The sequence below is a fragment of the Molossus molossus genome, unplaced genomic scaffold, assembly GCF_014108415.1.
Source record: "Molossus molossus isolate mMolMol1 unplaced genomic scaffold, mMolMol1.p scaffold_m16_p_20, whole genome shotgun sequence".
NCBI classification, from domain to species: Eukaryota; Metazoa; Chordata; class Mammalia; order Chiroptera; family Molossidae; genus Molossus; species Molossus molossus.
In genome coordinates, this window is record NW_023425356.1 from 28,561,309 (window position 1) to 28,587,803 (window position 26,495).

At 57.4% G+C, this 26,495-nt stretch overlaps 2 protein-coding genes across 4 annotated transcripts; both read right to left on the reverse strand.

Moving 5' to 3' along the window:
- Window positions 1-578: 578 nt before the first annotated feature.
- On the reverse strand, window positions 579-7,912 carry TAGLN2 (transgelin 2). 2 transcript variants are annotated; one of them, XM_036273169.1, is made up of 5 exons: window positions 3,859-4,806; window positions 2,953-3,150; window positions 2,343-2,517; window positions 1,929-2,031; window positions 579-1,606 (listed from the first exon to the last, which is right to left on the reverse strand). In XM_036273169.1, the coding sequence occupies exons 2-5, from the start codon at window positions 3,130-3,132 to the stop codon at window positions 1,465-1,467; spliced, it is 600 nt and encodes a 199-aa protein (XP_036129062.1). In that variant the 5' UTR covers window positions 3,133-3,150; window positions 3,859-4,806; the 3' UTR covers window positions 579-1,464. The 2 variants fall into 2 exon arrangements, with proteins under 2 accessions (XP_036129062.1, XP_036129061.1); XM_036273168.1 differs by lacking the exon at window positions 3,859-4,806 and adding an exon at window positions 7,857-7,912 and having other exon boundaries at window positions 580-1,606.
- Window positions 7,913-9,772: 1,860 nt separating this feature from the next.
- IGSF9 (immunoglobulin superfamily member 9) lies at window positions 9,773-26,176 on the reverse strand. 2 transcript variants are annotated; one of them, XM_036273382.1, is made up of 21 exons: window positions 26,136-26,176; window positions 24,673-24,890; window positions 24,281-24,469; window positions 19,398-19,550; window positions 18,413-18,573; window positions 18,084-18,201; window positions 16,576-16,717; window positions 16,329-16,474; window positions 16,094-16,236; window positions 14,654-14,794; window positions 14,187-14,303; window positions 13,834-13,984; window positions 13,507-13,630; window positions 13,109-13,284; window positions 12,615-12,865; window positions 12,344-12,428; window positions 12,068-12,250; window positions 11,859-11,901; window positions 10,696-11,553; window positions 10,309-10,436; window positions 9,773-10,097 (listed from the first exon to the last, which is right to left on the reverse strand). In XM_036273382.1, the coding sequence occupies exons 2-21, from the start codon at window positions 24,728-24,730 to the stop codon at window positions 9,916-9,918; spliced, it is 3,549 nt and encodes a 1,182-aa protein (XP_036129275.1). In that variant the 5' UTR covers window positions 24,731-24,890; window positions 26,136-26,176; the 3' UTR covers window positions 9,773-9,915. The 2 variants fall into 2 exon arrangements, with proteins under 2 accessions (XP_036129275.1, XP_036129276.1); XM_036273383.1 differs by lacking the exon at window positions 26,136-26,176 and having other exon boundaries at window positions 24,673-24,944.
- Window positions 26,177-26,495: the final 319 nt, after the last annotated feature.

The following is a 26,495-nucleotide window of genomic DNA, read 5'->3' on the forward strand; positions in this document are numbered from 1 at the left end:
GAAACAAATGCCTGGAAGTAGAAAGGGGGAGGGAGGGCCAATGGAGGCCAGACCCCTGGGGTGGGACCTGACATGGGAGGCTGGCCCAGGGTCTCTCAAGTTCTCCCCCGACACAGGATCTGAGGGGAAGGCCATGGAGTCAAGGTGAGACACCTGGGAATCCCCTGGGGTTAGAAACTAAGGGTGGAACATTCATGCCTGGGTGAGGGCTGGGAGTTCGGGAAAACCTGACCCCAAGACGATGATCTCGGTCCAGGGCTCTCATCTAGAAGGGAAGCTTGCTGCTAGACTCTCCCCAGCTCACAAGTTTATGGGATCAATCAACAAGGCTTCCTCCTTCCAGCCATCACCACCAACTCCCTGCTCATTGCCCAACTTGCCAGTTCTTCACCATGGCAACCCCTGCCTGGGACCCCAAGCTAGTCTGGCCACCTTGCCCCACACCCGCAAGAGTGGCCTCCCCCCTAGAGACTTGCCAGTACCCAGGGTTGTACCAAGAGCCAGCCCCACCCTCCTGCAGTGGCTGAGAAGCATTCCTGCTGGGGGAAAGAGCCCAGCCAGGAACACCTGGCAGGACCGCCCAACTCCCTGGCTAGGTGAAGGGCCACTCCCTGTGGACAGTGCCCACATGTCCTGCATTATGGCTCCTAGCCCAAGAGGAACTGAGAGGACCTGTCCCTTCAACCCCAACCTACCCTCACCTAAACCAAGAGAGAAAGATGGAGAAGGGAATCAGAGAGGGGGGTGAGGACTGCAACCCTTCATCTCAACCCCCCCCACCATGTTCTTCAGTCACTGCACTCCCCCCATATTCCCTCTCCAACACTGGGCTCCGTGGCCCCAGACACAGCCAGAGTCCATCCAAAAAAAGGGATATTCTTTATTTAAATCAGCACACTCGGATTCTTCAGGCCCCAGCCCACAGTGGGCAGCCCCCTCTCCCCTCACCCCACCCCTTAGCCACAGCGAGGGGAATGGAAAATGAGAAGCCAAGAGGGCCTCTGCCAGGGCAAGCTGCCTCCAATGTGTGGTGAGCCCAGTCCAGCTGTGGCAGGGGTGGCAGCTGCCACAGACCCCTCCCTATAAATTAAGTCCCTGCAACCACAGCTGTGGGGGAGGCATATTTGTGGAAGGCAGGCCCAAAGGCAATGTTGCTGATCCCCAGCCAAGGAATGGATTCAGGGCACAGAGATCGGGGGAGAAGAGGTACGGAGGAGGAGGAAGAGGCCCTAAATTTTGGTCCCAGGGAAAAAGAAGCCAGTTGGTCCAGTTTTTGTGGGTTTGGAAAAGGGAATGTATTAGTAAGCACAGGGGGAGAGGCCACCATTGGGCACCCCCAGAGATACGCTAAGCCAGGCCCCTACCCTGGCAGAGGGGAGCTTGAGGGCTCCCGGGGACTCTTGGGGAATGTAACTGCTAAAATAGTAACCATCCAAGGAAGGGCAGGAGCAGGGCTGGGGTGGATCAGAGGATCTGGCGTGGCATCCCATAGCCAGTCATGCCTGCCTGAGACGCCCCACGGTTGGTGCCCATCTGTAACCCAATCACATTCTTGCCCTCTTGCAGCTGGTTGTCGGAGAAGTTCCGAGGGTTCTCCTTGGACTTCCTAGGTGGAGAGGAGTGTTGGTTAGGAGGAGGCTGAGGCTGCCCCAGTAATGTCTTCCCTGGACAGAGCACAGGCTTTGCTGTGGCGCGAGCACTTGAGCCAGCTCCGTCCTTGAGCCTTGGGCTCTCTGAAGCCACATCCTCTCCTCATCTTTCAAATGGGACAGAGGATTCTGTCCCATGCCAGAGGGTTAAGTAAATGAAGAATGTGAAAGTACTTTGTAAACGGCCAGCTGCTATAGCAGGTCAGTTGTTTCCTAGGGACAGGAATGGTCAGGGTGACCGCGCCTGCCCAGGGCCTGGGCAGCCCCAGCAATACTCACTTAGGAAACCAGTTGGGATCCCCAGAGAAAAGCCCATCATCCCGGGCTACTGCCAGCCCGCCCAGGTTCATCAGCGTCCGCTGCACACAGGCCATGTTCTTTCCTGGGAAGGAGAAGGGGATGCGTTGGCCTCAGCGGAGCTGGGTCCTGATGCCAGGGTTCCATCTCTATCCCTAATTCATGCAGGCCCAGCTTCCAAATTCATTTCCTCTTCATCCCCATACCTTTTCCATCCCAGCCCCCAACATGGTCAGCTCCCCAATAGAACATACGCATGTGCGAGCACACACACACCTGCACCCCACACACCCCTCTTTGTCCTCAGAGTGCCAGAAACCTGCTCCTCCTCCCTGGTCAAGATGGCCCAGCCCAGCCTCTGATCTTCTGGACGACAACCCCGAGGCCCCGGCCCACCTTCCCAGAGGTCCACAGTCTGGAAGATGTCGGTGGTGTTGATGCCGTAGCGCTCGGCGGCTTGCAGGAACTGGGAGATCTGCTCCATCTGCTTGAAGGCCATGGTGGAGGACTGAATCTTCTTCACTGGGGCCTGGCCCACAGGGTACAGTCCGTTAATGAGCTCACACAGCACCTGGGGAGGACAGCAGGTGTGAAGAGATGAGGTCATGCCTGCTGAAGATCAGAATGTGCTCCCTCAGCACTAGAGACAGTGAACCACAGAGGCTGCGCTCCTACCTGAGCACACCTGCGGTAAGCCTCAGGCTCTTCCTGCCCAGCCCGACTCTGAGGCCAGAGCGGAAAAGACACCTTGATATTTTAATATCATTGACTACAGTCCATCCCCGACAGTTCTTTCCTTAGAGGATTCTATGTGTTGTCTCCACGGCAGAGAGGCCCCTTCACCCGCCCCCTTCACGCAGTGGGAGGAAGGAAAGCCCGAGTCCTCTCCAGGCTCAGGAAGAAGCTGGGTCAGGTATGCCCTCAGTTCTTCAGGTGAAACAATCTCCAGCCCCCACACCCAGCCCTGCTCTCCCAGGACTTCCAGTCCGAGGGGCCCAGCTCTCACCGTGCCATCCTTGAGCCAGTTCTGGAAGTTCTCACGCCCAGGCTGAGGCCGGCCCACGTCCTTGCGGCACTGGGTGGTGATCCACTGGATCAGGATCTGCTCCAGGTCTGCATCGTACTGTTTCTCAATCTTCTGCTGCACCTCCCGGCTCAGGCCATAGGCAGGTCCTCTGTTGGCCATTCTGAAGGGTGGCGGTGGCTGTGGGGAGCAGGGAAGGGGAAACACCCAACCCTTTGGTTAGCACTCTGCAGGCTGTGGGGCGGGGGATTCTTCCTGCAAGGACACACATATCTCCAGTGGGCCCCGAGGTGAGAACAGCTGCCAATTGAGGGAACTCTCATCTTGAGCCCTGAACATGGGCTAGAACAGCACTGCTCAGAACTCGGGCCGCCGGGCCACCTCCATGTTCCCCCACCCCTATGACAAGCAGCCAGTTTACTATTAAGGCTTCCCAATAGATTTCGTTTGAATGGTTCCACTACTACAATGAACCATAAAGCCCACTGGAATAGAACATAGGGTAAATGAGGGGGCTTAGCCCCTCATTTGGGGTGGTAAGCTTTAACAAAGGCAAACTGGTTAGTCTAACCCCAACCTTGCTTGTTTCAGCTCTGGGAAGGATAATAATGATTTGGGGAAAGGAGGGAGAATACAGAGTGGCTTGGGAAACCTATGCCAGGAGCTACATAGAGGGCTGTGTAGATCAACCTGCAATCAGCCACTGAGTTTAAACTGAGCGCCCACTAGGCAGAAAGGCGGTCTTCCCAAAGATGTCTATGTCCTAATCGCCACATCCTAGGAATGTTGCCTTACACGGCAGAAAGGGATTTTGCAGATGTGATTGAATTAAGAATCATGAGACAGGGAGAGTACCCTGGATCGTGCAGGAGGGCCCAGTATACTCACAACAAAGGTCCTCCTAAGCAAAAGAAGAAGGCAGGTGAGTCAGAGTGGGGAAAGTGAGAGGAAGCAGAGGTCGGAATGCAGGGCCATAGCCACACAATGCAGGTGCCCTGTGGAAGGTGGAAAAGGTAAGGAGATGGATTTTCCCCTAAACCCCCCTTGAGGAATGCAGACCAGCCCACACCTTGATTTTAGCCAGTGAGACCTCTGTTGGGGTCTTTAGAACTGTAAGATATTAAATGTATGTTGCTTTAAGTCACTCGGTTTGAAGTAATTTGTTACAACTGGAATAGGGAACAAACACAGGAGCCCTGGTATTTTTAGAGAAACTGGGAAGAGAGAGAGGGATGGGGAAACACACAGAAAGATTTCTTTCACTTAGTTTGAGGTTGGGAAGAACCGGGTGGTTTCCTGATCGATGGACTGAGTTGGCAGCACCTCATTGTGAGCAGTGTCCCCAGCCACAACCTCATCGCCTGGGTCCCACACCCAGAGGCCTGTTGGCAATGCTGCCGATGCCAGGGCCCCATCCCTCCCTGGGTGGGCAGCTTGCTACTTGCAACAGAGTAGTTGTCTGGTTGTGTACAAAAAGAGACCCCCAGGACAGGCACCCATGCTCAGAGAGGGGAAGGAGCCACTCCTCCCTCATCTGGTTCCAGGCCAGGTCAGACCTAAGGGATGAAGTCATTCTGGCTCCCTCTCTCCCATGCACCCCAGGTTAGACAATCCTGCCGCCCCCTCAGTGGGCCTTAAGGCTCTGCCTCGGTACATGTCGTCAGACCACAGGGGCAGCAGCTGCCCCAACCCTCTCACAACTCTCAGCCCCAGTGGTCCTGTCTCAGGCCAGTCCCCTCCCCCACATCCAACATGGCTGCCCCTTTCCACTCCAGCTTATCCAGCTGCACACTTCCGGCAGAGATCCTCCCCCCAAATCAGTTATTTTTAAACCTCATTAAGAGCAACCCACCCCTCCCCACTTCCCCCAGCCTGGAAGCTGGGCCAGATAAATGTCAGTCTGGGCCTTGACCCCACACGGCCAGACACGCACACACACACTGAGCTGGGGGAGGGCAGGTGGTTCAGTGACTGAGGCCTGTAGAGAGGAGACAAGATTTCCCACAGGCCAGTCCCAACTACTCAGCGACCACTCAGTCTATGACCTGTGACCCCTGCCACACAGGGGCATGGCTGAAGACCTGGGAGGAAGGGGAGGGGGCTGGGGGATACCGTGTTTTCCCAGTAAGCCACCCTTTCCCAGCCCAATGTCCAGACCTCTCTTCTGGGGCAGTTTCACTATGGTCACTTGGGCCTCAGGACTGTGTCTCCATAGGCCCAAGTGGCCCAAGCCCAGGGATTATAGTGGCCCAGAGAGAAAAAGGGCAGAAGAATGATGAACTTAGACACCAGGGTTAGGAGGAGAGGGCAGGCCCAAAGCCTGACCCCTCCAGTGTCCCTCACAGGCAGGACAGACACAGCCTTCCGGACCCACTTCTGGACACTGGGTAGTCTCAGGGCCCCTCCCCCACTCTGGCGCCTGGATACAGCTGGTCGTGTCACAGCCTCCAGCTGCAGTGTCCAGGCTCTACTCTAGGGCCATTGCCCTAGAGCCCTGAGGTGCCAGAATCATAGGGCGGAGCTTGAGGAAGGGGCAAACCCAGCCAGACCCAGCCGGGCCCAGCTGCCCAGCCTGTGGCAGCTAGTTCTCCTCCCCACCCCCACAACAGCAGGCGAGGGTTGATGGGCTGTGGCTGCTGGAGCAGGAGTGGCCCACCCTAGTGACAGCCACAGAACCTACTGCTGCCCTCCCTCAAAGGAAGGGAAGACAGCCAGCCAGTTGCCTGCCGGGGTGAGGAGAAGTTGTGTGGGAGATGCCCAGAGCAGAGGATCCAATGGGAAGACAACAGCTGAACGACTTGGGGGGTGGGTTGGTTGTGAGTAATCTAAACTGGAGAGCTGCCTGCACCTGTGGGAACTGCCCCGCACCCCTATGCAGAAGGGCACAATAGTTGGAAAAGGAGCAGAGGCCACAAAAGGCACTGGGGCCCTCAGCCCTGCCCAGACCCTGGGCTGGAAGCTTACCTCACCTCCCAGACCAATGCCAAGAAAAAGGCGGATGCAGGGTGGGGGTGGGAGGATTTGAGGGTTCCTGGCTGGAGGTTTAATTGGGAAGACAAAGGGACTCTCCATTCATTGTGCAGATAACATAAGGGAACTTCTCAACTCAAAACTGGGATTAAGACTACTCTGAAAGGGCACAATCGGAGTACCTGTCCCCCCCAAAAATGCCACATGGAACAAGCAGAAGCAAGGATGGTGGGAGACCTACAATTGGGATAGGCCCGTTACGGAGAGTCAGAGAGTCCGTGAGCAGGAGAGAAAACTGAAGCTACACAAACAGGAAGCCACAGGCCTGCAGGAGGAGGGGTGAGGTGGGGAATGTTGCCATGGCTTCTGTGTACCAAACAGGCACAGGGCAGGGGGCGGGGGCACCAGACAGAAACAGGCACTCAACACAGAGGAGTGGTGAGGAGGCTCCAAGCTCCGGGCAGAGGTGGGTCCTTGGGAAAAGAGCCACCTCACCACAGTTCTCAGGAATAGCCAGGTGCAAGGCGGCCCTCAAGGAGGCCGCTGTAGAGGTACAGAAAGCGTGTGGAGAGGGGAAGTTCTGAGTTTGGGGGCAGAGAAGTATACTAAAGGAAACAGTTCAGGAGAAGAAGAAATGGCCTGGGGACAGAAGCTATATTCTGAGCTAAAGCCCCATACCTGAAAACTGTGTTGGGAGAAGGGACGGGGTGAAGGGAGGATTTAGAGGCCAACCCCCAGGGGGCAGATGAGGCACTGGCACGGGAGGGGGTTGCAGTCACACAGACTACTTGTTGGTTCTGGAATGATAGGGCCCAGCTGGCCCCACCCTACCTTAGACTCCTCAGCGGTTTTAGGTTATCCCTAAGGCCTAAGAGAAATTAGGAGGGACACTGACCCAAAGAGATGTCTCTCAGTCTTGTGCCCTGGGGTCAGAGAGAGAACTAGAGAGAGCCCATCCAAGTCTCCTCCTGCACCCGACCTCATTTCACCCGCTGCCTTCGCTCCCTGACACCACGTTCCCCCAAGACTTTCCTGGTGTGGGCTCCAGGCGGCAGGCCACTTCCGGTCCTGCAGGTCCGGCCCCCTCCTGGCCACACCCTGGGCCTTAACGACTGAGGGGATGAGTCACACCGCCTGCCGCTGGGGTGACGCAGTGGTCTGAGCAGCCCGCCAGCCGGCCAGCCCGCGGCCACCATCGGCTTTCTCAGCAGCGGGAGGCTTGGGGTGCGGGCCTCGGCTCACGTAGGTGCAGGAAGGCTGGAAAGCAGCCATCCCTGCCACCACCACCCCCCTGTCAGGGCACCCAGGGTGGGCGCAATCGGTGCTGCAGCCCCCAAACGCCTGCGCTAGGGCACTCTCCTGGAGCAGGCTGCGGCTTCAACCCCCGCCTGCACTGGGGAAGGCAGGCCACCGTGGGACGCGAGCGCAAGCCCGTGACCCCGAGTCCCCTGGAAACGAGCTGGCAGACGAAGTAACAGAAAGGACAGCCTCGGGGCACAGAGGGCAAGCACCACCCGCACGTGCTCCTGGAACCAGGAAGTGCAGGGTCGCGCGGAGCTGGCCCGGGGACCCGGGCGCGCAGTCGCTCGGGGCCAAGTAACCAATCCCCGACGCCCTCCTTCCTCGGCTGAGACCCAGGGCTGGAGCTGGTGCGTGGGGTGCAGTCCCTGGGGCCCTGCTCCGGGCGGATGCCCCGTCTGTGCACCCGCAACAGGGCCTGACCTCATCGCCCAGCAATGCGGGTCAAGGCTGGGGACTGAACCTGGGAGCGCGGGGCGGAGCGGTCCTCGGACCCTTGCCTCCCAGCCTTGGGTCCGCAACCTCAGTAGGGCTGGTCGCCAGCAGGGCTTCTCGCTTTCTAGAGACACGCCCCCACCCTCACTCCCCCCACCCCCCAAAATAAAAACGCTGCTCACCTTCGGACGGGCAGGAGAGCGCGCACTCCGGGCGGGGATGCAGGGCAAGTGGAACGACCGGGTTGGGCTGGGGGGTTTTCAGCGGCTCCCGCCTCGGACGGGGCGGACCAAGGGCGGGGCGAGCGCTGGGAGGGTTTAAAGGCGCCGTAGCTCGAGCATTGGACCATGGTTAGAAGAGAGGGTCAGTGGATGAGACCCTGGGTTAAAGGATCTGGGGAGTCGATGGCTCCAAGAGCAGTGGCAGTAGTCTTCACCCAGGACAACCTCTACCCCACAACCCTAGAGCCAGTAGACTTGTGCCCCAGTGGGAAACTTGGTGCCTAGGTTAACTCAAGACTCTAAGGCTGTGGGTGAGTTCATGTGGGAAGAATCCCCTCGGTTTGAAAAGGATGATTAGGTAAACGGAGGCACAGGAACACACACCTCCCCCCACCCCCGGCTGACTAGGGTGTGACAGGATTGGGGCTTGCAGGCCAGGACAGTACCTGCACCTACTTCAAGCCTAGGCAGGAAAACTTAGTGAGGTCATTCCTCGCCTGGTGCTCAAGAGGTGTGATCGATCAGACCTGGGACCCAGGGTTCAGACCTGACTGTTCCCCCCTGCATCTCCTCATTAATCCTGGAGAGTGCAAAGGAGGAGTCCCAGTGGAGGAGGCTGTCAGTTCTGAGAGTGGAGGGGAGCAGTTTGGAGGCTAAGGGAGTGCTCCCTGCTTTCAGCTTTCAGCCTTTAAGTCCGCCTGGGGTGGAGTCCATGCTTACACCCATCAGTGGAGCTCTTCATATATGGTTGGAGTCCTTCACATATGGTAGAAGCCTGTTTCACCTAGCTTTTAAAAACATCAACCAACCCCACCTAGCCCGACACTCCGGCGCCTCCTGCTCATTCCCTAGATGGCCAACCTTTTTACTTCTGTGCTGTTGCTGTCAGGGGTGCTTTTCCTCCCTTGACTGATTTTCACTTGCTCTACACCTCACCCACTGTTGATTTGGGGACAAATTCGTAAAGCACTGGACCCCTCAGTTCCCTAGTGTAATAGGACAACCTACCTCGGATGTGGAGAATTAACTGATACGTGGAAGGATCTCAGAGTAGCGACGCACACCGGGAGTGCTCAGCTGGTCGCTATCATTGTTCCCACTCTGAAAACGGAGGATCCCCCACATGAAGCATTTGTCCCAGCACAAGCTGTTTACTCCATCCTTGTGTTACCACAATAACCAACACATTGCTTTATCACAGATCTCATTGCATCACACTATAACTATTTCTTTACTTGTCTGTCTCACAGAGTAGAAAGAACTTCCCAAGGACAAAGGCATGACTTAGTGGCGTGACTTAGTGAACTTTGTGTTTTCTCAGTAGCTGACTTCAGTAGGCATTCAATAAATGCTTTAGGAATGGATGTTGAATGCACCTCCATTCATTTAGGAAGAGTGCCTTCCTTTTTTTTTTTTATCCTCACCCGAGGACATTTTTCCATTTTTTGTTCAGGTAGAGTGGGAGGGAGAGAGAGGAACAGAGAGAGAGAGAGAAACATTGACGTGAAAGAGACACATCGAGTGGCTGCCATCCACACGACCAACCAGGGCCAGGGACAAACCGCAACCAAGGTACATGCCCTTAGTGGGAACTGAACCCGGGTCTCTAGGGACCGCAGGCCAACGCTCCAACCGCTGAGCCAAACTGGCCAGAGCAAGAGCGCCTTCCTTTTAAGGGTTCAAGATTTTCCCACTTCCCTCTCGCATTCAGAGTCAGACAACAGAAATTTTCCAGACTTTCTTTATTCACCTGTATAAAACCTCACCCATACCACAAACACCACACACACACACACACACACACACACACACACACCCTCCAGCAGACCTAGGAACCCTGTCCTAGTCCCCAGGTTCTAGGGGCTCAGCACATACATCCCACACCACACCCACCCAAGCCCAACATCAGGGTCTGTGCCTGGGCCTCCAAGGGGCAGGCAGTTTCCCAGGCGGAGCTAGGTCTTGCTGGAGCCGCCTCTGCTGGGTCCGTGTGCCTTCACCCTGCCTCACATTAGAGCGTTCACAGCAGAGTGGCCTGTTCAGGATGAGGGGCTGGCTGTCGACAGGCTGGTAGCCAGGCCCTAGCGGCATCTCGGCGGCGGCGGAAGGCCAGGAATTCCTCTCGAAGTGCAGCACAGCGGGCCTCAGGGCCAGGAGCGTGGGCAGTGTTCAGGAGGCAGCCCACCTCTGGAGCCTTTGCACCTGCAAGAGGAGAGCAGAACAATAAGAGGGTAAGTCTTGAGGTTCACTGGCACCATGAAGCTCCCCAGGGCCTGCAGGACAGATGAACCAAGGAAGCAAGAGGAGAGAGCCAGGGCCCAGTGCCCAACCAGGAACAGACTGGGCCCCCAGGCTATGGGGGAACATGGATGGCAAGGCCAAGAGTGCCTGACCTCATGGAGGGCGCACACACCTAGCTCTGGTGCAGCTTCAGGTCCGGGTCGAGGGCCAGCCAAGCCCAGGTACACAGTCTCCAGCAATTCCATGTCCCCAGGGAATTCTGAGTCCCATTCATAGTTCTCATCCACAGATGTGTTTCTCCTATAAAACGGGACAGATGTGTGGGGTGGGTGGAGGAATAGAGGGTGGCCAGAAACGCCTGAACCACAGCTTCCCAAATTCAAGTAGGGCCATGAGTTTCCCCTGAGGATCCTCGGACCTCAGGTCAAAGCTTCTGAAAGGAGACAAGCTCTCTTGGCCCCAAAGTGGGAGTGGAGCAGAGAAGGCAGGTGTCAAGAGAAGGGTGACAGAAAGTCTGGGAACAGGGCAGGACGAGGGCCAGGGCAGGGGTGGCCCTTACCTCTTGCTGACTGTTACCACATGCTCCCTTCGGGGCCACCTCTCAGGGCCACTGGCCCAGCTGCTGGTGTCTCCTGGAGCGGGGCTGAGGTAGCTTCCTCCTGCTGAGGGGACTGTGGAAGGGGGTCGGAAGAAAGAGGCGCTGCCCCGCCCACTGCTCTGGCTGGTGAGGCTGCCCCTCGGGGCAGCAGGGAGAAGGCTTGACAACAGCCGGTCCCTCAGTGTCCAGTCAGCCAGCGCTGTGCACAGGACCTCTGGGGCAGCCCCGGCCCCGACCGCAGCCCCAGGAAGCACTGCCCTGGGGGGTCCAGGAGAATCCGTGGGCTGAAGGAGAGATGAGGTGGGGCAGGTCGGGATGTCACTGTAATCTGGGGGTGGAGCAGGACCAGGCTCCTCAAAAGGGGGCCAGTCCCCATCCACATTCATCTCGCGGAAGAAGGGCAGGCTCAGGTACTGAAGCAGGGGTCCGGTACCTGGCAGGGGGCTGGGCGGGCCTGCGGGGGAGGGCCCCACAGGGCTGATGTCTGTAATGCAGAGGGGCTGGGGCAGCCCTCTGGGGCTGCTGCTGCTGCAGTCATAGGACCGGGCCTGTTGCCGGGCCGGGGTCCGAGGTTCGGCCTGCTCAGGGCCTGGCGTTTCTTGGGGGGTCCCCACATTGGGTCCCATCACAAAGCGCCCATCTGGTCCCCGACAAATGGGCTCCAGGGGTAAGGGCCCCTGGCTAGGTGGAGGAGCTGGAGAAGAGCTGGGGGTTCTGGCAGGCTCCCCACAGAGCAGACTCTGGCGTAGGCTGGGGACTGGGGACGCCCGGAGCTTCAGCTTGGCCAAGCTGTCAGGACTGCCTGAGCCTGGAGCAGAGCTGGGGAAGGACAAGAGATCAGGGTCTGTGGTAAGGGCCAGTCTTCCTCCCAGGAACCATCGTTAGGCCTGGAGAGGTTTGGTACACAGCACAGCAGACCTAGGAAAGCAAGTGAGTGAGGACCCACAGGAGAGGTGGGGGGAGGCAAGGACACACTGGACCCCCCAGGCTGAGGATCTGCGTGCCCATCCTCACCTCCCTCACTTCTGTTCGCCTCTCACAACCCCCAGGTGCAGAAAAGGAAGCAGAGAATAGGGGCACACTGTGGGAAGGCAGAAGGACGCCCAGAAGGAGAAGGGACTTACCGTGGAGCTGACAGCCGGGCTGGAGAGAAGATAAGAGGTGGATCTGTAAGGGCAGGAGAACCAGAGGTGACACAGGCCCACCAGGGCCCTCCAGGACCCCAGGCACAGACCCTCACCCAGCAGCAGGAGCCCAGCCCCATCTGGCTGGGTGCAGGATGGAGAAGGGAGGCCTTCCTCCAGTAGGAGACTCAGATGGGGGCTGGCCCTACCTTGGCGGAGGCACTTGCGGTGGCGGCGGCGGCGGGCAGCCCTGCGGCGACTGGTTAGGCAAGCAGCCAGGATGCTCACGAGGATGGCCACCCCTAGGAAGCAGAGCCCGCCCAGCACACCAGCCAGTATGGGCTGTGGCAGGAGGCCTGGCAGCTGCGTGCGTGATGGGTAGACCTCCAGGCCTGCGCAAGGAGCCACGAGGGAGGGCCAGTGTCCAGATTCAGTGGGCTCAGAGCCCCCAGGCCCCAGCCTCGGCCCTCCCTCCAGGTTCTCACCAGAAGTGGAGACATTGGCTGAGTTGCTGGGGTTGCTGACATAGCCACCAGCCAAAGCCACGAGGCGAAACTCATAGAGAACATCCTGGGGGTGGGGAGTCCGAGAAGGAGGTCAGAGCCAGGCCTGACTCCCCCCAGCCCCATTTGAAAGACACAGCAGTTGGGAGGTTAGGGGGCAGTAGGACGCTGGAAAGATGGTCCAATCTGAGTGAGATCAGGTCTGGGGCATGGAGTGGGCCTGGAGAACCCCCACCCCTACTCCCACACTAACCTTAATGAGGCCAGGCACCAGCAACTGCATTTCTGTGCCTGCCACAGCCCGGTCCAGCACCTCCCAGCTCTGGGAGCCTTGTCGGCCCTCTAGGACGTAGCCATCCAGTCTCTGAGGGACCATTTCTGGGGGATCCCAATGTAGTAGTACCCCCCGGGGTGTCCTCACTGCCACCAGACGTCGGGGAGGGGACAGGGGAGGCGGCATCTCCGTCGCGGGGAGTCTGGGGGCAGCTGGTGTGGTAGGAAGCCCTGAGTGGGACAGACAGGCAGAGGAGCAGAATTCCCAGTGCTTCCCCACTTCCCCTTCCACCACCCCCAGTGCCCAACCACTCCCAGAGCCCAGAAGACAAGCCTGGATCGTCGTCCACAAATTCCTCGGGACCCCAAGCTGCCCAGCACGTCTGCCTGCTCCCACCCAGACCCCCACATCTGGCTCTTCCTGCCAGCTCCTCCCCATCCTCGTCTGCTGCTCTGGAGCGAGAGGTCCCTCACCTGCAGGGGCAGACAGGACGATCTCACTGAAGGGCCCACTCCCCAGCTTGTTCTGAGCCAGGACACTAAACTGGTACTGGGTGTGGGGCTTCAGCCCTGGCACAAGGAGATGAGCAGCCCCCACGGGCACCGCCAGGGACACCCAATCGTGGTGGGCTCGGTCGGAACGCTTGGCCCTAGAGGACATGAGGAAATGGGGGCACGTCATCAAGTAGGAAAATCAGGAAGCGTCGCGTCCAGACAGCTGAGTGCTCCCCTCCCAACTCTCCAGGTCACCGAGGCTGCTCTGTAAATCAAGCAGCAGAGTTGGGGCAGGGCTGGGGTAGAGTGGAAGGGGAAAGGGCAGAGGGCCAGAGAGAACCAGCGTGGGAAAGAGGAGTGGCCTGCAGGTCACTCACAATGGGGTATACCAGATGCTGAATCTCTGCAGATAGCCACCATCAAAGCCAGGCTCCCAGGAGACATTGGCTCCTTCGGGCACAGGCACCACAGACACATTGGTGACAGCATGGGGGCTGGTACCTGGGTAGGGGGGATGGAGGGAGGATGACGGTCAGGGCCCTAAGGGAATGTGAAGAACTAAGAGGAGCCCAGAACCTCTGCCCTCCGCCCATCATCCCAGGGGTCCCCTACCCACCATTCCCATCTGAGCCCCCCAAACGGACTCTCCGTCTCCTTCCCCACATGGTGTCTCGCAGCCCCCAGCCAGCTATGCGGCCACTAACCCAGCACATAGACATTCGTGGAGGTGGCCACTTGGGCTACAGCATTGCTGGCGGTACACTCCCAGCGCCCATGGGCCTCCTTGGTCAGCGGTCGCAGGATGAGGCTACTGTTGCTGTCCACCTGGGCTTGGCCCTGCAGTCCCCGGCCCACCTACAGAACCACTGGTCAGCCCTGAGGACACACGCAGCCACCCCTCACCAAGGGCGCCGCTCATCTCTCCCGGCAGCTCCGGCTTCCCGCCCACTGCCTCCAAGCACCTTGCCCTTCCCAGTCCTCCTTCCCACAGACGACCCAGGCGTGCAGGGGCAGGGGCGGGCCGGCAGAGTGTAGGCAAAGCACTCAGGAGCCTTACCTTGGCCCAAGAGACAGTAGGAGGAGGGTCTCCTCGGGCAGAGCAGGGGATCAGTAGCTCCCGCCCTACTTCTTGGAAATACTCTTCTTTGGGCCGTTCTAGAAAAGCTGGGGGGGCCTGCAAGCCAGAGCTGGCATTGGGAAGGGCCTCTCTCACACTGCTGTCCCCTTCCTGGGGCTCCCAGTCCCACCACCTGTCCGTCTCATCTCTCACGATGTCTCTAACTCTGTATCTCTGTTACCTGATGGGACAGAGAAGGAGGGGCTGGGAGGTGTCCAGGTGGAGGTTGGTGAGAGTGGGGGTGGAGAGAGTATCTGACTCTGGATGGCATCTGACTGCTGCTGCTGTGACCACTACAGTACACACAGACTCGGAAGCCCCTCCGCACCCCTCTACCCACCAGGTGTCCGCACGGGGTGCATCTTCAGTCACCTGACCCACTGCTGCTGGCTGACCCCGAGCCTCACCTTGAGCAGCACGCGGGTCACTGGGGAGGGCCCTGCAGTGCCAAGGCTGTTGTAGGGGGTACAGGAGTATTCTCCCAGAGCGTCCTCGTTCCCCAGGGCGATGATCAGTGAGCCTTCTGTGCCCTGGGACCAGCCTGGGAACTGGAGGGAAGAGGAGATGACAAGGAGAGAAAAAGTCAGCAGAGGCAAGACCGAGGCGGAGAGAGGCCACACCAGGGAGGAGATGGTACAAGAAGCCCACAGCTAGACAGAGGACACCACAACTCAGCCTCTAGGCCTGACCTCCCGGTCCAGTCCTCTAGCTCCCTTTCCCAGGGAGGGCCTCTCCCAGTGGCTGTGAAGGCTGGGACGGCACAGTTCCAGGGGATACCGTGTGAATGGCAACCCCTGCCGGTGAGCTGTGTGGGGGCTCCCTGCCTGCTGGGACCTCTCTGTCCGTCTTCCCAGCACTCCAGGACTAAATCCAGCACCTTCCATCCCAAATCAGATCCTTTTCCTGGCCTCCCTACTTCTGGGGAGATAGGCCCCACTGCCCTTGCTAACATCTAACGCTTCACTCTATCCTTGCTCCCCTGTCTGCGTACCCACCAGGTCCATCCATCTCCATGTCCTCCTCTCTAACCCAGGCCACATAACCTCTCATCTGGACCACTTCCACAGCCTCGGAACCCCTCTCCCTTGCCCCCTCTCTGCCCTCCATCCCTTCCAACAAACTGAACCCATGCTCACAGCTTTGATGTTATCACACCATGGCTCAAGCAACTTCTCTGCCTCCAACTGCCTTTAGACTTTTTTTTTTTTTAACATTCAACAAAAACGTATGGAGTATTATTATTACAGAACCCCTGGGGACACCAGGATTAAAAGACGCAACACTAGCCCACAAGGAATTTATAGTCTTTGCAGACAAACAAAAGACCCCACTCTCCTTGGAATGAGGTAATATTAACGTGGCACCCAGAGGTCTTCCTTTTGGCACCAACCTGTCTTCCCAGCTTTCTCTGCATCATTCACACCCACACAGGTACCCCCACAGAGCTGAGTGATTCATTAGGTCATACACACACTATATTGTCTTTTGCTTCTGGGCCCCCGTTTCTGCCTGGAATGCCTGTCCATCCTTCAGGGCCCATCACCAACGTCCCAGACCGTAGCAGATCTGCCCCCAACCAGTCTCTAACAGGAAGGCTCTTCCTCCAACCCTGGCTTTCCAGCAGTGTCTCTGTTGCTGTCCCTGCCCTTCTAGGCTGTGCCCTCCTTAAGCATGGAAGTCTCTGTGCTCCTGCTCCCCATGCAACACCCTGCACAGTACCCGATAATAAATGTATGTTCCAGTAGTGAATTAAATTAAACTGAACTAACTCCACCCCAGCTGTCCTGATCAGAGAAAAAAACAAGCTGAGATGTTCCTTCCCCTGCCCCAAGCCTGTAAGCCTGTACCTTGTCCAGCTGTAGGGCCTGCCCATCCTTGGTCCAGCTGACAAAGAGAAGCGGGGGATTGGCACGAACTGGGCACCGGATCACCCCTCGCATGCCTATGGGCAGGGGTGTCTCAGGAGGCATCACTGTCACCTGGGCTGGGTCTAGGGGAAAACAGTGGCAAATTGTGCAGGAGGAGCTTGGCCTGGCCTGGGGGAGGGGAGCAGGCTTTGGGGACAGCTGGGGTCAGGCTTACAGAGCACAGTGAGGTAGGCAGAGGCTGAGGGCGGGTGCAGGAGGCCGTTGCTGGGCACACAGGTGTAGCGGCCCGCATCATCAGGCTGGACGGCCTGCAGCCACAGGCTCCCATCCACCAGGATCCGCACTCGTGACCGCAGGCGGCTGCAATGTGGCATGTGTGGGCAAGGGCTCAGGCCTTGCTCAGCCAAGAGGCTCCTCAAAGACTGCCCGCCAGTTCCCCGCCCCACCCTTCAGAGCCCCACCTAATGTGGAAGACATTGACGCTGTCCTGGAACCAGCTGTAGGTGAGGTTAGCAGGGTACGCCTCAGCTCGGCAGGCCAAGGACACATCCTGGGAGGCATTGACCGTGCTGTTCTTGGGGGGCACGGCGATGACTGGGGGTCCTGTGGGGGAGCACAAGGGGAGGGAGGGGCTTAGCCCACAGTCTTCCCAGAAACCTGAGTTCACATCTACTGTTCTCCCTGGACCTGCCCTCTAGAACACCCCTTCACCCCGTGTCTCCTGCCTAGAAACGTGTGTGTTGGGAAGGGGTATCAGGTTTAACACTCCGCTCATGTACCCTCTTACCCATCTGCCACACCACAAATCCCCTCCCCTAATCCAGGTACCTTACCCCAGATGCTGCAGTGATCCCTGAACCCAGACTCCCCCTTCCCCCCCTCGATGGCCATCCAGGCACTGAATGGCTGTTTATTCTTTGGCCACAGAACACTTCTGCTCAGGAACCCACAGCAGCTGCCGTCTCCTACCACATGAAGCTCAAACTTCTTGACTCAGCCCTCCCAATCCAACCCCTCCTGGCCTGGCCAAACATCTTTTCGTATGTCAACCCTTACGAACCACTCAGGTTGTCAGGTCAGTGTGGGCAGCTCGCTGTGCCCTATGCCAGGCTCACGCCTGTCCCCAGGCTTTGCTGTCTGAACCCCCAGCCTGGATTTCTCTTCCTGAGAGCCTGGCCAAGCCACGGAGCCACGACGCTACGACGCTAACGTCTGCTGCGCACAGCTCTCTGGGCGCCGGCGCCAGGCGCTCTGCTAAGCACTGCCCTGCATCACCTCATTTAACCCTCAGAAGACCCTCTGCAGTAGGAATTACTGTCTCCACTTCGTACTTGGAGAAATGAAGGCTCAGAGGCAGAGAGGTTGTGAGGTGATTTGCCCAAGGCCAGCAGGGAAGGTAAGATTCACATTCAGGCCTTCCCAACACCAAAGACTGCCACCAACACTTCCCTACACTGCCTTTCCCGGAGAACCAGAGAGAAGCACGCCCCCTACTTGGCCTTACGTCCCCACATCAGAGGCTCTATGAAGGCAGAGTCTAGGCCTTCCTTCTATTTCTCAGTTTCTGTTCTAAAGGGAAGGTCTTGGCCAGGAATTACTATGGGCTGGTCACTAACTAAATCCTTGTCACAGTCCTAGACTTTGTGAGAGTAGATAGGAACCTCTTTATATAGATGGGGAAGTGAGGAGTCAAGGGGGTCACATGGCTCATGTAGTAACACCAGCATCCATATTCTTTCCACTATACCGCATCACTTTGCACTACTCGTCTATTTGTCTATTTACTGGTCCTTTGAAAAGGTAAGTGCTGATTTTAGAGGAACCGCCTGTGTTGGGAGCTCCCTCACTCTCCATGAACCCCTGTCCTCAGGCATAAGTCTCCTCCAAACTCCAGCCATGTGCACCTCTAGCCACAAGTCCGGCCTCACACACAGGTGTCCCGGTTCCCCGCCCTCCCCCCAGAGAGCACCTAGCACAAGCAGCTGGGTGGCGTGGGTGGTGCTGCCCTCGGTGCTGGAGGCCTGGCAGGTGTAGATCCCAGAGCTGCCTCGCTCCACCCGCTGGATCCATAGCGTCCCGTTCCGCACCTAGGGTAGGAGTGGAGGGGGAAGGCCCCCTCCAGCAGGCCTCAGACACTGCATTTCCAAGGCTGGCCAGCAGAGGGAGGCAACAACCGAGGCTCAGGAAACCAAAGCCCCTTCTCTGGCCTTTGCCAGCTCTGTCCTTCAACCCAGCTCCCAGGCCTCCACCTGCCCCTCACACTCTATCTGGCCCATCCCGCCCAGCAACAGGATTCACCTGCATCTGGCGCTGGCCCTGGCCCTGGCCAAGGTCCTGTCCTCGGAGCCTCCAGGTCACATGAGGCTGGGGGCTGCCATGGGCCACACAACGCAAGGTCAAGGGCTCCAGTTCCTGAACTTCCAGCACCTGGGGAGGTGTCTCCAGGAATTGAGGGGGTGCTGTGGAGAGAGAGACACATCAGGGGCTGCTAGAAGAGCTATCAGCCCGAAGGCAGGGAGACAGATGAGGATGTAGCCCTTAGCCCACCCAGCCCAGGGCCACCCTGCCTGCTGCACTCGGGGCTGAATGAGGACGGCACCAGCACATCCTGAAACTGGTTTGCAGAGCTGGCAACTGGAGCTGAGCCCAGGCAGGGTGCTCAGGGCCAGGGGAGCGCTAGGTGCCCCCTGGAAGAGCACTGTTCTGGGAATCAGGAGGCCAGGATTCTAGACTTCTGCTCGGCCCCTAATCATTGGCATGACCCAGTCTCCCTGTGCCCCTGTCTCCTCATCTATGAAATGGGAACAATTATGACCTCCTTCCCTCTCAGGGTTGAGAAAGAATGCACGTGGTATTGGGGTAAAGGTATTTTGAAAAAATAAAATATGCTGTATATACGTGATCTGTTTCACTCAGGGCCACAAGGCCCCCGCCCACTTAGCCATTACTTTGTCCTGGCCAGGAAGGCAGGAGCAGGGAAGAGAGGGGAAGAGGAAGTTCCTGACAGAGAGCCTAGAAGGCAGACTTGATTCAGATTAGAAGGGAAGGGGCAGGAGGGAGGTGGGAGGGGCAGGAGGGAGGGTGGGAGGGGCAGGAGGGAGGTGGGAGGGGCAGGAGGAGGGTGGGAGGGGCAGGAGGAGGGTGGGAGGGGCATACCACAAACACTGAGAGAGCAAATAAAGGTGTCAGCAAGGGTGGGGCAGTGAAACCACCCTCTTCTCCACGCCCCCCACTCCCACCCCGACCAGCCAGAGGCCCCATCATCCGGCTCCCAGCTTCATACAATTGACGGTGAGGTGCACCCAGGAGCCGTTAGCAGAATCGTCTTCGGGGCTGTGCTGGTCCAGGAAGAGCACGCGGCACTCGTACCAGCCCTGGTCTTCCACCCGGAGCCCCTCGATCTGGAGAGATGCCCCCTTCTGCAGTCGGACTCGCCCTGGGGGAGGGGTCCTAATCAGGGTACTGCAGAGAGCCCCAAACCCCTGGTCACACTGGTCATTCTCAGAGGTCAAACACAGGCCCAGTCTCTCCCAGGTACCCTGATGCAGTGGGGTCTAGAGGGGCACAGAGGGGCAAAAGGGTCACTGAGGTCAGATCCCTCAGTCAGCCCCTCTGATGGCTCCTGCATTTCAGCAGTGGGGATCCAGTCTAAACAAAGAGAACCCCAGAGCTGAAGAAGCGGACAGCTTCCAGGACCGTTGCGGGGAGCAGGCTGAAGAGCCAACACTGAGTATCCCGGACTCTTTCGGGATCTGCCCATCCCTAGGCTTTCTGCAGGGAGAGGAATGTGGGTCCCATGAGTGCCCAGAAGCCTGAGCAGAGACCCAGACCCACCCTCTCCAAGTTCCTAATCTCTCAGGGCTATTACCAGTGGCCTAAGCGCCTTAGGGTGGCCAGAGTCCAGCCCGGCCAGGCAGCAAGTTCAGCAGCCTCCTCATCCCATCGTCCCCCGGGCACCCAGGCCGCAGCTGACTGCAGAGCTCCGCGAAGCCACACAGCCCAGCACAAGCAGACACTGCACTGCCACCCTCCGTCAGCACCCACACCACACTACCAGACTGGGACTGAGGGTGCCCCCAAATCCCTCTGCAACTCCTCCGATAGCCCTGCACCCAGACAGCTTCATGGGTCCCTGGCAGTACAATCTAGAAAGAATGGCAGCTCCGCTGTATACCCTCCGGACAATTTACTAATCTCCCTCAACTTCAGTGTCCTCATCTCTGAAGTGAGAGAAATCGGGTGGGTTGGAGGGGAGAGGTTGTGTAGGGAAGGCAGGCAGCATGGTGCCTGGCACGGCAGGTGCTCAAATAAAGGCTGGTGAACAAGTAAACGAGCGCAAGATTTGAAATCAGCAGCCTGCATTCGATCCTGGCCCTGGCCCACACCTGATAACACATCATCTTCCTTTTCTTACCCTGTGTCCGTGAACAGCTCCACCATGCACCAAGTCACCCTACCAGAACCCGGCATCACCCAGTCCTCCCTCTGCTTGTTCAGTACATCCTTCAAATTCTACCTCCTAGATATTTGTTCTCTCTTAGTTTAGTCCTGGGTATCTCTCCCTGCTGAGAGGTCTTTCTCCTCCAGCCTACCTACCCCTCTACATTCATCAGCTGCCCCCCCCCCGACCTTTCATATGGTTCAAAGACATAAGTCCCTTAGCATTGTGCTCACTCCAACCAACCAGACTGTGCCCCAGATTAGCTCTCCCTAATACTAGAAGGTCCAATTCTGTTCGTGCAGCCACCCCCTCCAATCTGCTTCCATTCTACCTCTGGGTGATCTTTCTGAACTATAATCGAAACCTACGGCGCCCCTAACACCACTGGGAAGAAGAGAATGATCACGTGGAGGCCAGCTCTGTGACCTTCGGCAGGGACAGGGACGTTTTTCCCCAAGAATGAAGTCCAAGGGTGTGAAATCTCTAGGAAGGGTGGACCTGCATAAAGGGCTTGGTGTTTACATCTCCACCTAGGAGATAAGCCTAGGCCTGTGGATAAATATTTAACATAATCACACCTTTCCACCCACCAGTGGGATTCCTCAGTAACCCTGATCTACCTGGCCATGGACCCCCACAGACCGCACACTGCAACCTCCTCTAACTGCCATGCGACAGGAACTTTCATTGTGGTGATCTTCAAGCTCCACAAAGAAGGCAGAGGACGGAAGGGAAATTGAACGTTGAACAAGACCTGTCCAATATTAGGCACTGTTACCCTATTTAATTCTCCCAACAATTCCATTATAGAGGAAGGAACTAATGTTAAGCTTCTTTCTCAAATCACATGACAAGTAGGTGACAAAGCCAAGCCTTCTTTCTGCAGACGGTCACACGTTCCACTGCACACTGCTGTCAGGACCATGCCCAAGGGACCCCGCACTGGGCACACTCAGTGTGTTCCCACTCCAGGATGTTGGTAGCCAGGGGGTAAAAGTCCAAATGTGTGTCAACCAGAACATCCAGTGATGCATACTGCATGTCCCAACTTCTCTGTGAGAAATGGTCTGCTAGACCTGTTACAGCACAGGAAGACGGCCCGGGAGGGCAGTCCTGAGTCCACCTGAGTCGTAGGTCCACCTAGGTCCACCTGGAGGCCCACCCTCCCCCACAGGGCCAGAACCCGAGGGACATGACACCCCCTGCTTGCAGGGATGTATAAAGGAAAGAGGAGAAGCATCCTCGCTCTTACAAGCTCTCAGAAGGCAGGGAACCCACACTCATGTTCATGGGCAAGTTCACACACACACACACAGTTCCAAAACAGGTGCCAACTGTGCCCAGATGTTCCAAGAGACCGTGCAGCAAGAGGATGAAGTTTCTGTGGGAGCTATGACAGGCAGCGGGTTCCGGAGGACAACGGGCAGTAAGGGGAGATGACGAGAGGAAATGGGCATTCTAAAGCAGAGACAGCTGATTCGTATCGAACAACTCAGGACAGAGGAAAAAACTTGTGTCCCTTCTGGTGTTCGGTGCACCTTGAAACTACCAGGAAATACAGCGCAAAAGTAAAAAACCAAAAGCAGGTCCCATGGACTAGGACTGGCCTAAGACCCACCCGGGAAAGGTGCCACAGAAGGGGGCCCCTCTGTCCTCTGATGCCCGCCGCGTTTCACACCACGCACTTCACGCACAGTGGTTCACTTAATCCTGCTGTTTAGTCCTGGCTGGTTTAATACTGCTTTTTACTACTCTCATACTAGTCTATAAACCCAGGCTCCTCAGCCCGATGGACCCTAGAACCCTCAATGGCTGGACGCGTTCCCTTCAGTACAGTCCCTACAGCTCCGGTCACTTTTGTGGTTCCTCCCACATTCTAGGCACCAGCCCGACACACAGTCTTAGGCTATGGCCCCTTCACTTGCCCAGAGGGTTTATGACAGGACAGCATAGCCTTAACCACCTCTACCTCCCCCTGCCTAGCAACGGCAGTTCAAAGTCCCCTACATAAAGGATGAGCGATCTCTTCCACACTGGGAGGCAGTAAAGAGTTAATGGGCACAGGGGCCCTCCCCCCACCCCCACCCCACCCAGAGACCTGACTCTGCAGACTAACCCTGGCCAACCAGAAGCCCCGGACTGGGGCAGGGTGGACACAAAGGGCAGGGTTAGGAAGAAAGCACAGGGTTACTGCTCACAGCCCTGACGGACAGAAAAGAAATCCCACAGGTAACAATGCTTCTGGCCAGACCCCAAAACGGGGCAGTGGGAAGAATAAGAGCTGCTCATATGCCCGGTGGAGTCTCAGGAAAAGCCCTTCTCCCTCCTCCTCTCCCCCTGCCTTAGGCAGGCATCTTCTGCATCTGCCCAGCCTCAGCCAGGAAGCCCACACCCTTCCCAGCCGGCAGGCAGAGGCAGGGCGGGAGGAAGGGCTGGTAGGCGCCGTCCTTTCTCTCCACTCATCCTACCCAACGCCCGTTTTCATCAATTCCCAGGGGGCTCGTGCAGACACAGATGCTCCCATGAGGCTGTTTGCCAACAACTGCCCCCAGTTTGAAGATAAACTCTTCCCTGGGGTTAGTACCAGCCTGAGCCTCCTCCCCTTTGCTCAGCCAGCCCCTCAGTGAGAGCTCAGCCAATCCTTGGCTTCTCCAAGATTCAAACTAAAAGGGAAAGCCCCCAGCCCGGCTGGTGTGGCTCTGTGGATGGAGTGTCATCCCCTGGCCTCGGAGGTCCGGTGCACATGCCCCAGGTTTCGGGCTCGATCCCCAGTAGGGGGCGTGCAGGAGGCAGCCCACACATCGATGATATTTCTATCTCTCCCTTTCTCTCTTTCTAAAAAAAATCAATAAAAACATTTTTTTTAAAAGGGAGAGTGCCCCCTTCTCACCATCAGTGATCTCCCCGGGTGGCCTTTCTTGGGCTTCCCCTCCTTAGTTCACTAAGGACCCACCCTTAGGCCCTCCCAGACACTGTCCTCAGAGACTTGCACTAAACCTCTCAGATTAAGGCTCCAGCCAGGATTAAGAGGAAGCTGAGCCTTTTGAGGGAGCCGGCTGGGGCCCGGGGAGATCTTTACACTCTTTTAAAAGTCTATACAGGGCCACCTGAAGCAGCAACCCAGCCCAGCCCCTTCCATTTGCTGATCCTGACCCTCCCCAGCTCACCTCTGTACACATGCTCTTCTGTACTCAAACAAGGCTGAGCTCCCACTGGGAAAGCAGACAAGTTGCAGACACACCCACCCTGCTACCCTATCAGTCCAGGCCCTAGAGGCCTAGAACCCCCAAACTAGCATTGAAGACAGTGGAGAAGGGAGGGGGCAGGGGTCTGAGCTGAGAGCAGAGCCAGAGACCAGGAGAGGGCCACATGGGGAGACCAGGGAAGATCAGGATGGAGTCTGGGAAACTTCATGATGACATCTAGAAAAGCAATTAGAGAATTAAGTTGGACACTTGAAACAGGGCTGCAGGATCTCCCTTGGAACAGATGATGTGGAGTTCTAAACGGCATGTATGCTTGTGTATGTGTGTGTGTGTGCGCGCGCGAGTGTGTGCATGCATGTGTGTAAATGCAGTTTGGGAGCAAAGCCATGCTTATTAAGCAGAATTAAAGCACTGGAGCTGGGGGTAAGGTCAGGGCAGGGACAAAGCAGTTAAGAAGACACCCCCCGCCCCCCAGCCCTCCCTTGTTGGTGATCCCTCTGACTTTCAGCTAAGTCTTACCCATGTAATCAGGGTCCACTCGGGGAGAGTAGAGGCCGAACTGGATGAAGATGGGAAGCAGGAACCCAAAGCGCAGCCACTCAATGACGTGCAGGGGGGGCCGGCCAGCTGCAGGCAGCAAGTCACAGCCCAGTACAGCACTCTCCCCAGCCCGGCCCACCACCGATACCACCTCAGACTTCCCTTGACCTGCACAGTGGGTGGCATGAGAGACAGCAGGGGCCCAGGTCAGGGCTGAGAGGGGAAATCCCGTCAGCAGCTCAGGGGGCTCCCTAGGATTCTGAGTAGTTGAGGGAACCCTGAACTTCTCCAGAATCCTCACATGCTCACAGAGAACCCTTAGGGAATGCCCCCACCTCAAGGCTAACAGGGAGTTCTTGAGTCCAACTCACCGTCAGCCCCCTGGCTGATGATCAGGCTGAGGACGGCCAGACTGAGGCACCAAACCATAGCCCAGCTGCCTGCTCACCCAGCTCACCCTATCCACAGGGGCCCAGGTGGAGGCTCAGCCAATCCTTCTGATCAGGTAACAGGTTTCGGCTCCCACTCTTCTGGACAGTTAGGGCTTGGCTCACGAAACACCTGATGAAGCTGTTCTCTAGAGCCAGACCTAAATGCCAAATGCAAGGTGATATGCAGAGATGGACAATATTGGAAACTAGGAGACGCCCCACAGTTAGAGAAAAGCCAGGGGAGCAAAGGAAGAGAAAGGAGATAAAGCAGATAAGTAGGAGGAAGGGACACAGGAGACCAGAGATCCTGACACCCGCCCCCCTGGTGAATAAACCCTGAGATGAGAGCAACAGGCGAATGAGGGAGTGCTGGCAGGGGGGATCAGGAAGGTCGGGACGTTCTAGGGGGCGGACCTGAGAAAATGCAGAGGAATTCTTGGGACACTCGTGTTACTAAGGTTCTGGAAGAAATGAAGTGGAGCGTGGGGGGAATTGGGGGCTCTATACACTCAGAAAAAAATTTTCAGGAAAGTACGGAAAATGAAGAGCCCTCATAGTCCAGCCTCCTCTTCTCTTTTCTTAGTCCTGATTCTAATAAAAAGGTGGCAGATAGGAGGTAGAACTAGTACTGTCTCCACCCACACCCCTCTCAAATGCCCATTTTTCTCACCTGATCTTGGCAACAGGTCCTCTGTGCTTGGAGGAACTCCCTTCCTGTCTCCTCCCAAATCCCCACCCACCTACACACCTACCGCTTCTCCCATCTACTCCTCCCTGTAATTTCCCTCCCAAGAATTCTCCTGCCTCGGCCCACGGTACACTTCTTTAACTTTTTTTAATTGATCTTTTTAGAGACAGAGAAAGGGAGAGAAATGGGGGGAGAGAGGAGCCAGAGAGGCGGAGAGATAGACAGAGAGAGAGACATGGATTTGTTGTTCCACTTATTTATGCACTCATTGGTTGATTCTTGTATGTGCCCTGACCGGGATCAAAACTCAACCTTGGTGTGTCAGATGGATGTTCTAACCACCTGAGCTGCCCAGCCAGGGCCACAATACACTGCTGATGCCCCACCCCCAATTTCCTTAGTCTTCACCTTCTCTGGACCCCTGGAACTCCTTGCTTTTGGAACGCACCAAGAACCAGCCCCCTACACACACACACACACACACACACACACACACACGCAAGCACGCGCGCGCCTTACCTCCAGAACTCCTCCAGGGAACACCCACCCACAACGAATTCCACTTTGCTTCCCAGAACTCCCCTAGTCCTGCGCTCCAGAGAATTACACCGCTCTCCGAAGACTCCCGCTTTCTCCTTTCCCCTGACTCCGGCACCTTTGTCTAGCCCCCCATGATACTCCCATCCCATCCCCTCTAGCACGCCCACGCCCTCACCTGCTCCTCGCGGCTAGGCTCCACTCCACCCGGGACACAATAGGGGGCGGACCCTCCTCCCGCCTCGGTGCCCCGAGAGCCTCCCGTCGCCCTGGAGACCGCCAATCCCCGCCCGCGGCCGCCAATAGAGGCAGCAGAGGGTGAGGAGGTGGGCGCGACCCCTGGGCGGCCTGGGACTTGTAGTTTCACGGGCGCAGGACTCCGGGGCACGTAGGCAGGTCGCCCCCTGGTGGAGAGCAGCACGACCAGGCGCGGAAAGGCCGGAGGGGCGGGGGGTTAGAGCCCGCGCTCCAGGAGCCGCTCTCCGCGGGCTCGGTGCACGCCCTCCCGCCGGTGTGCGCTCCCTTCGACCCCCTCCCT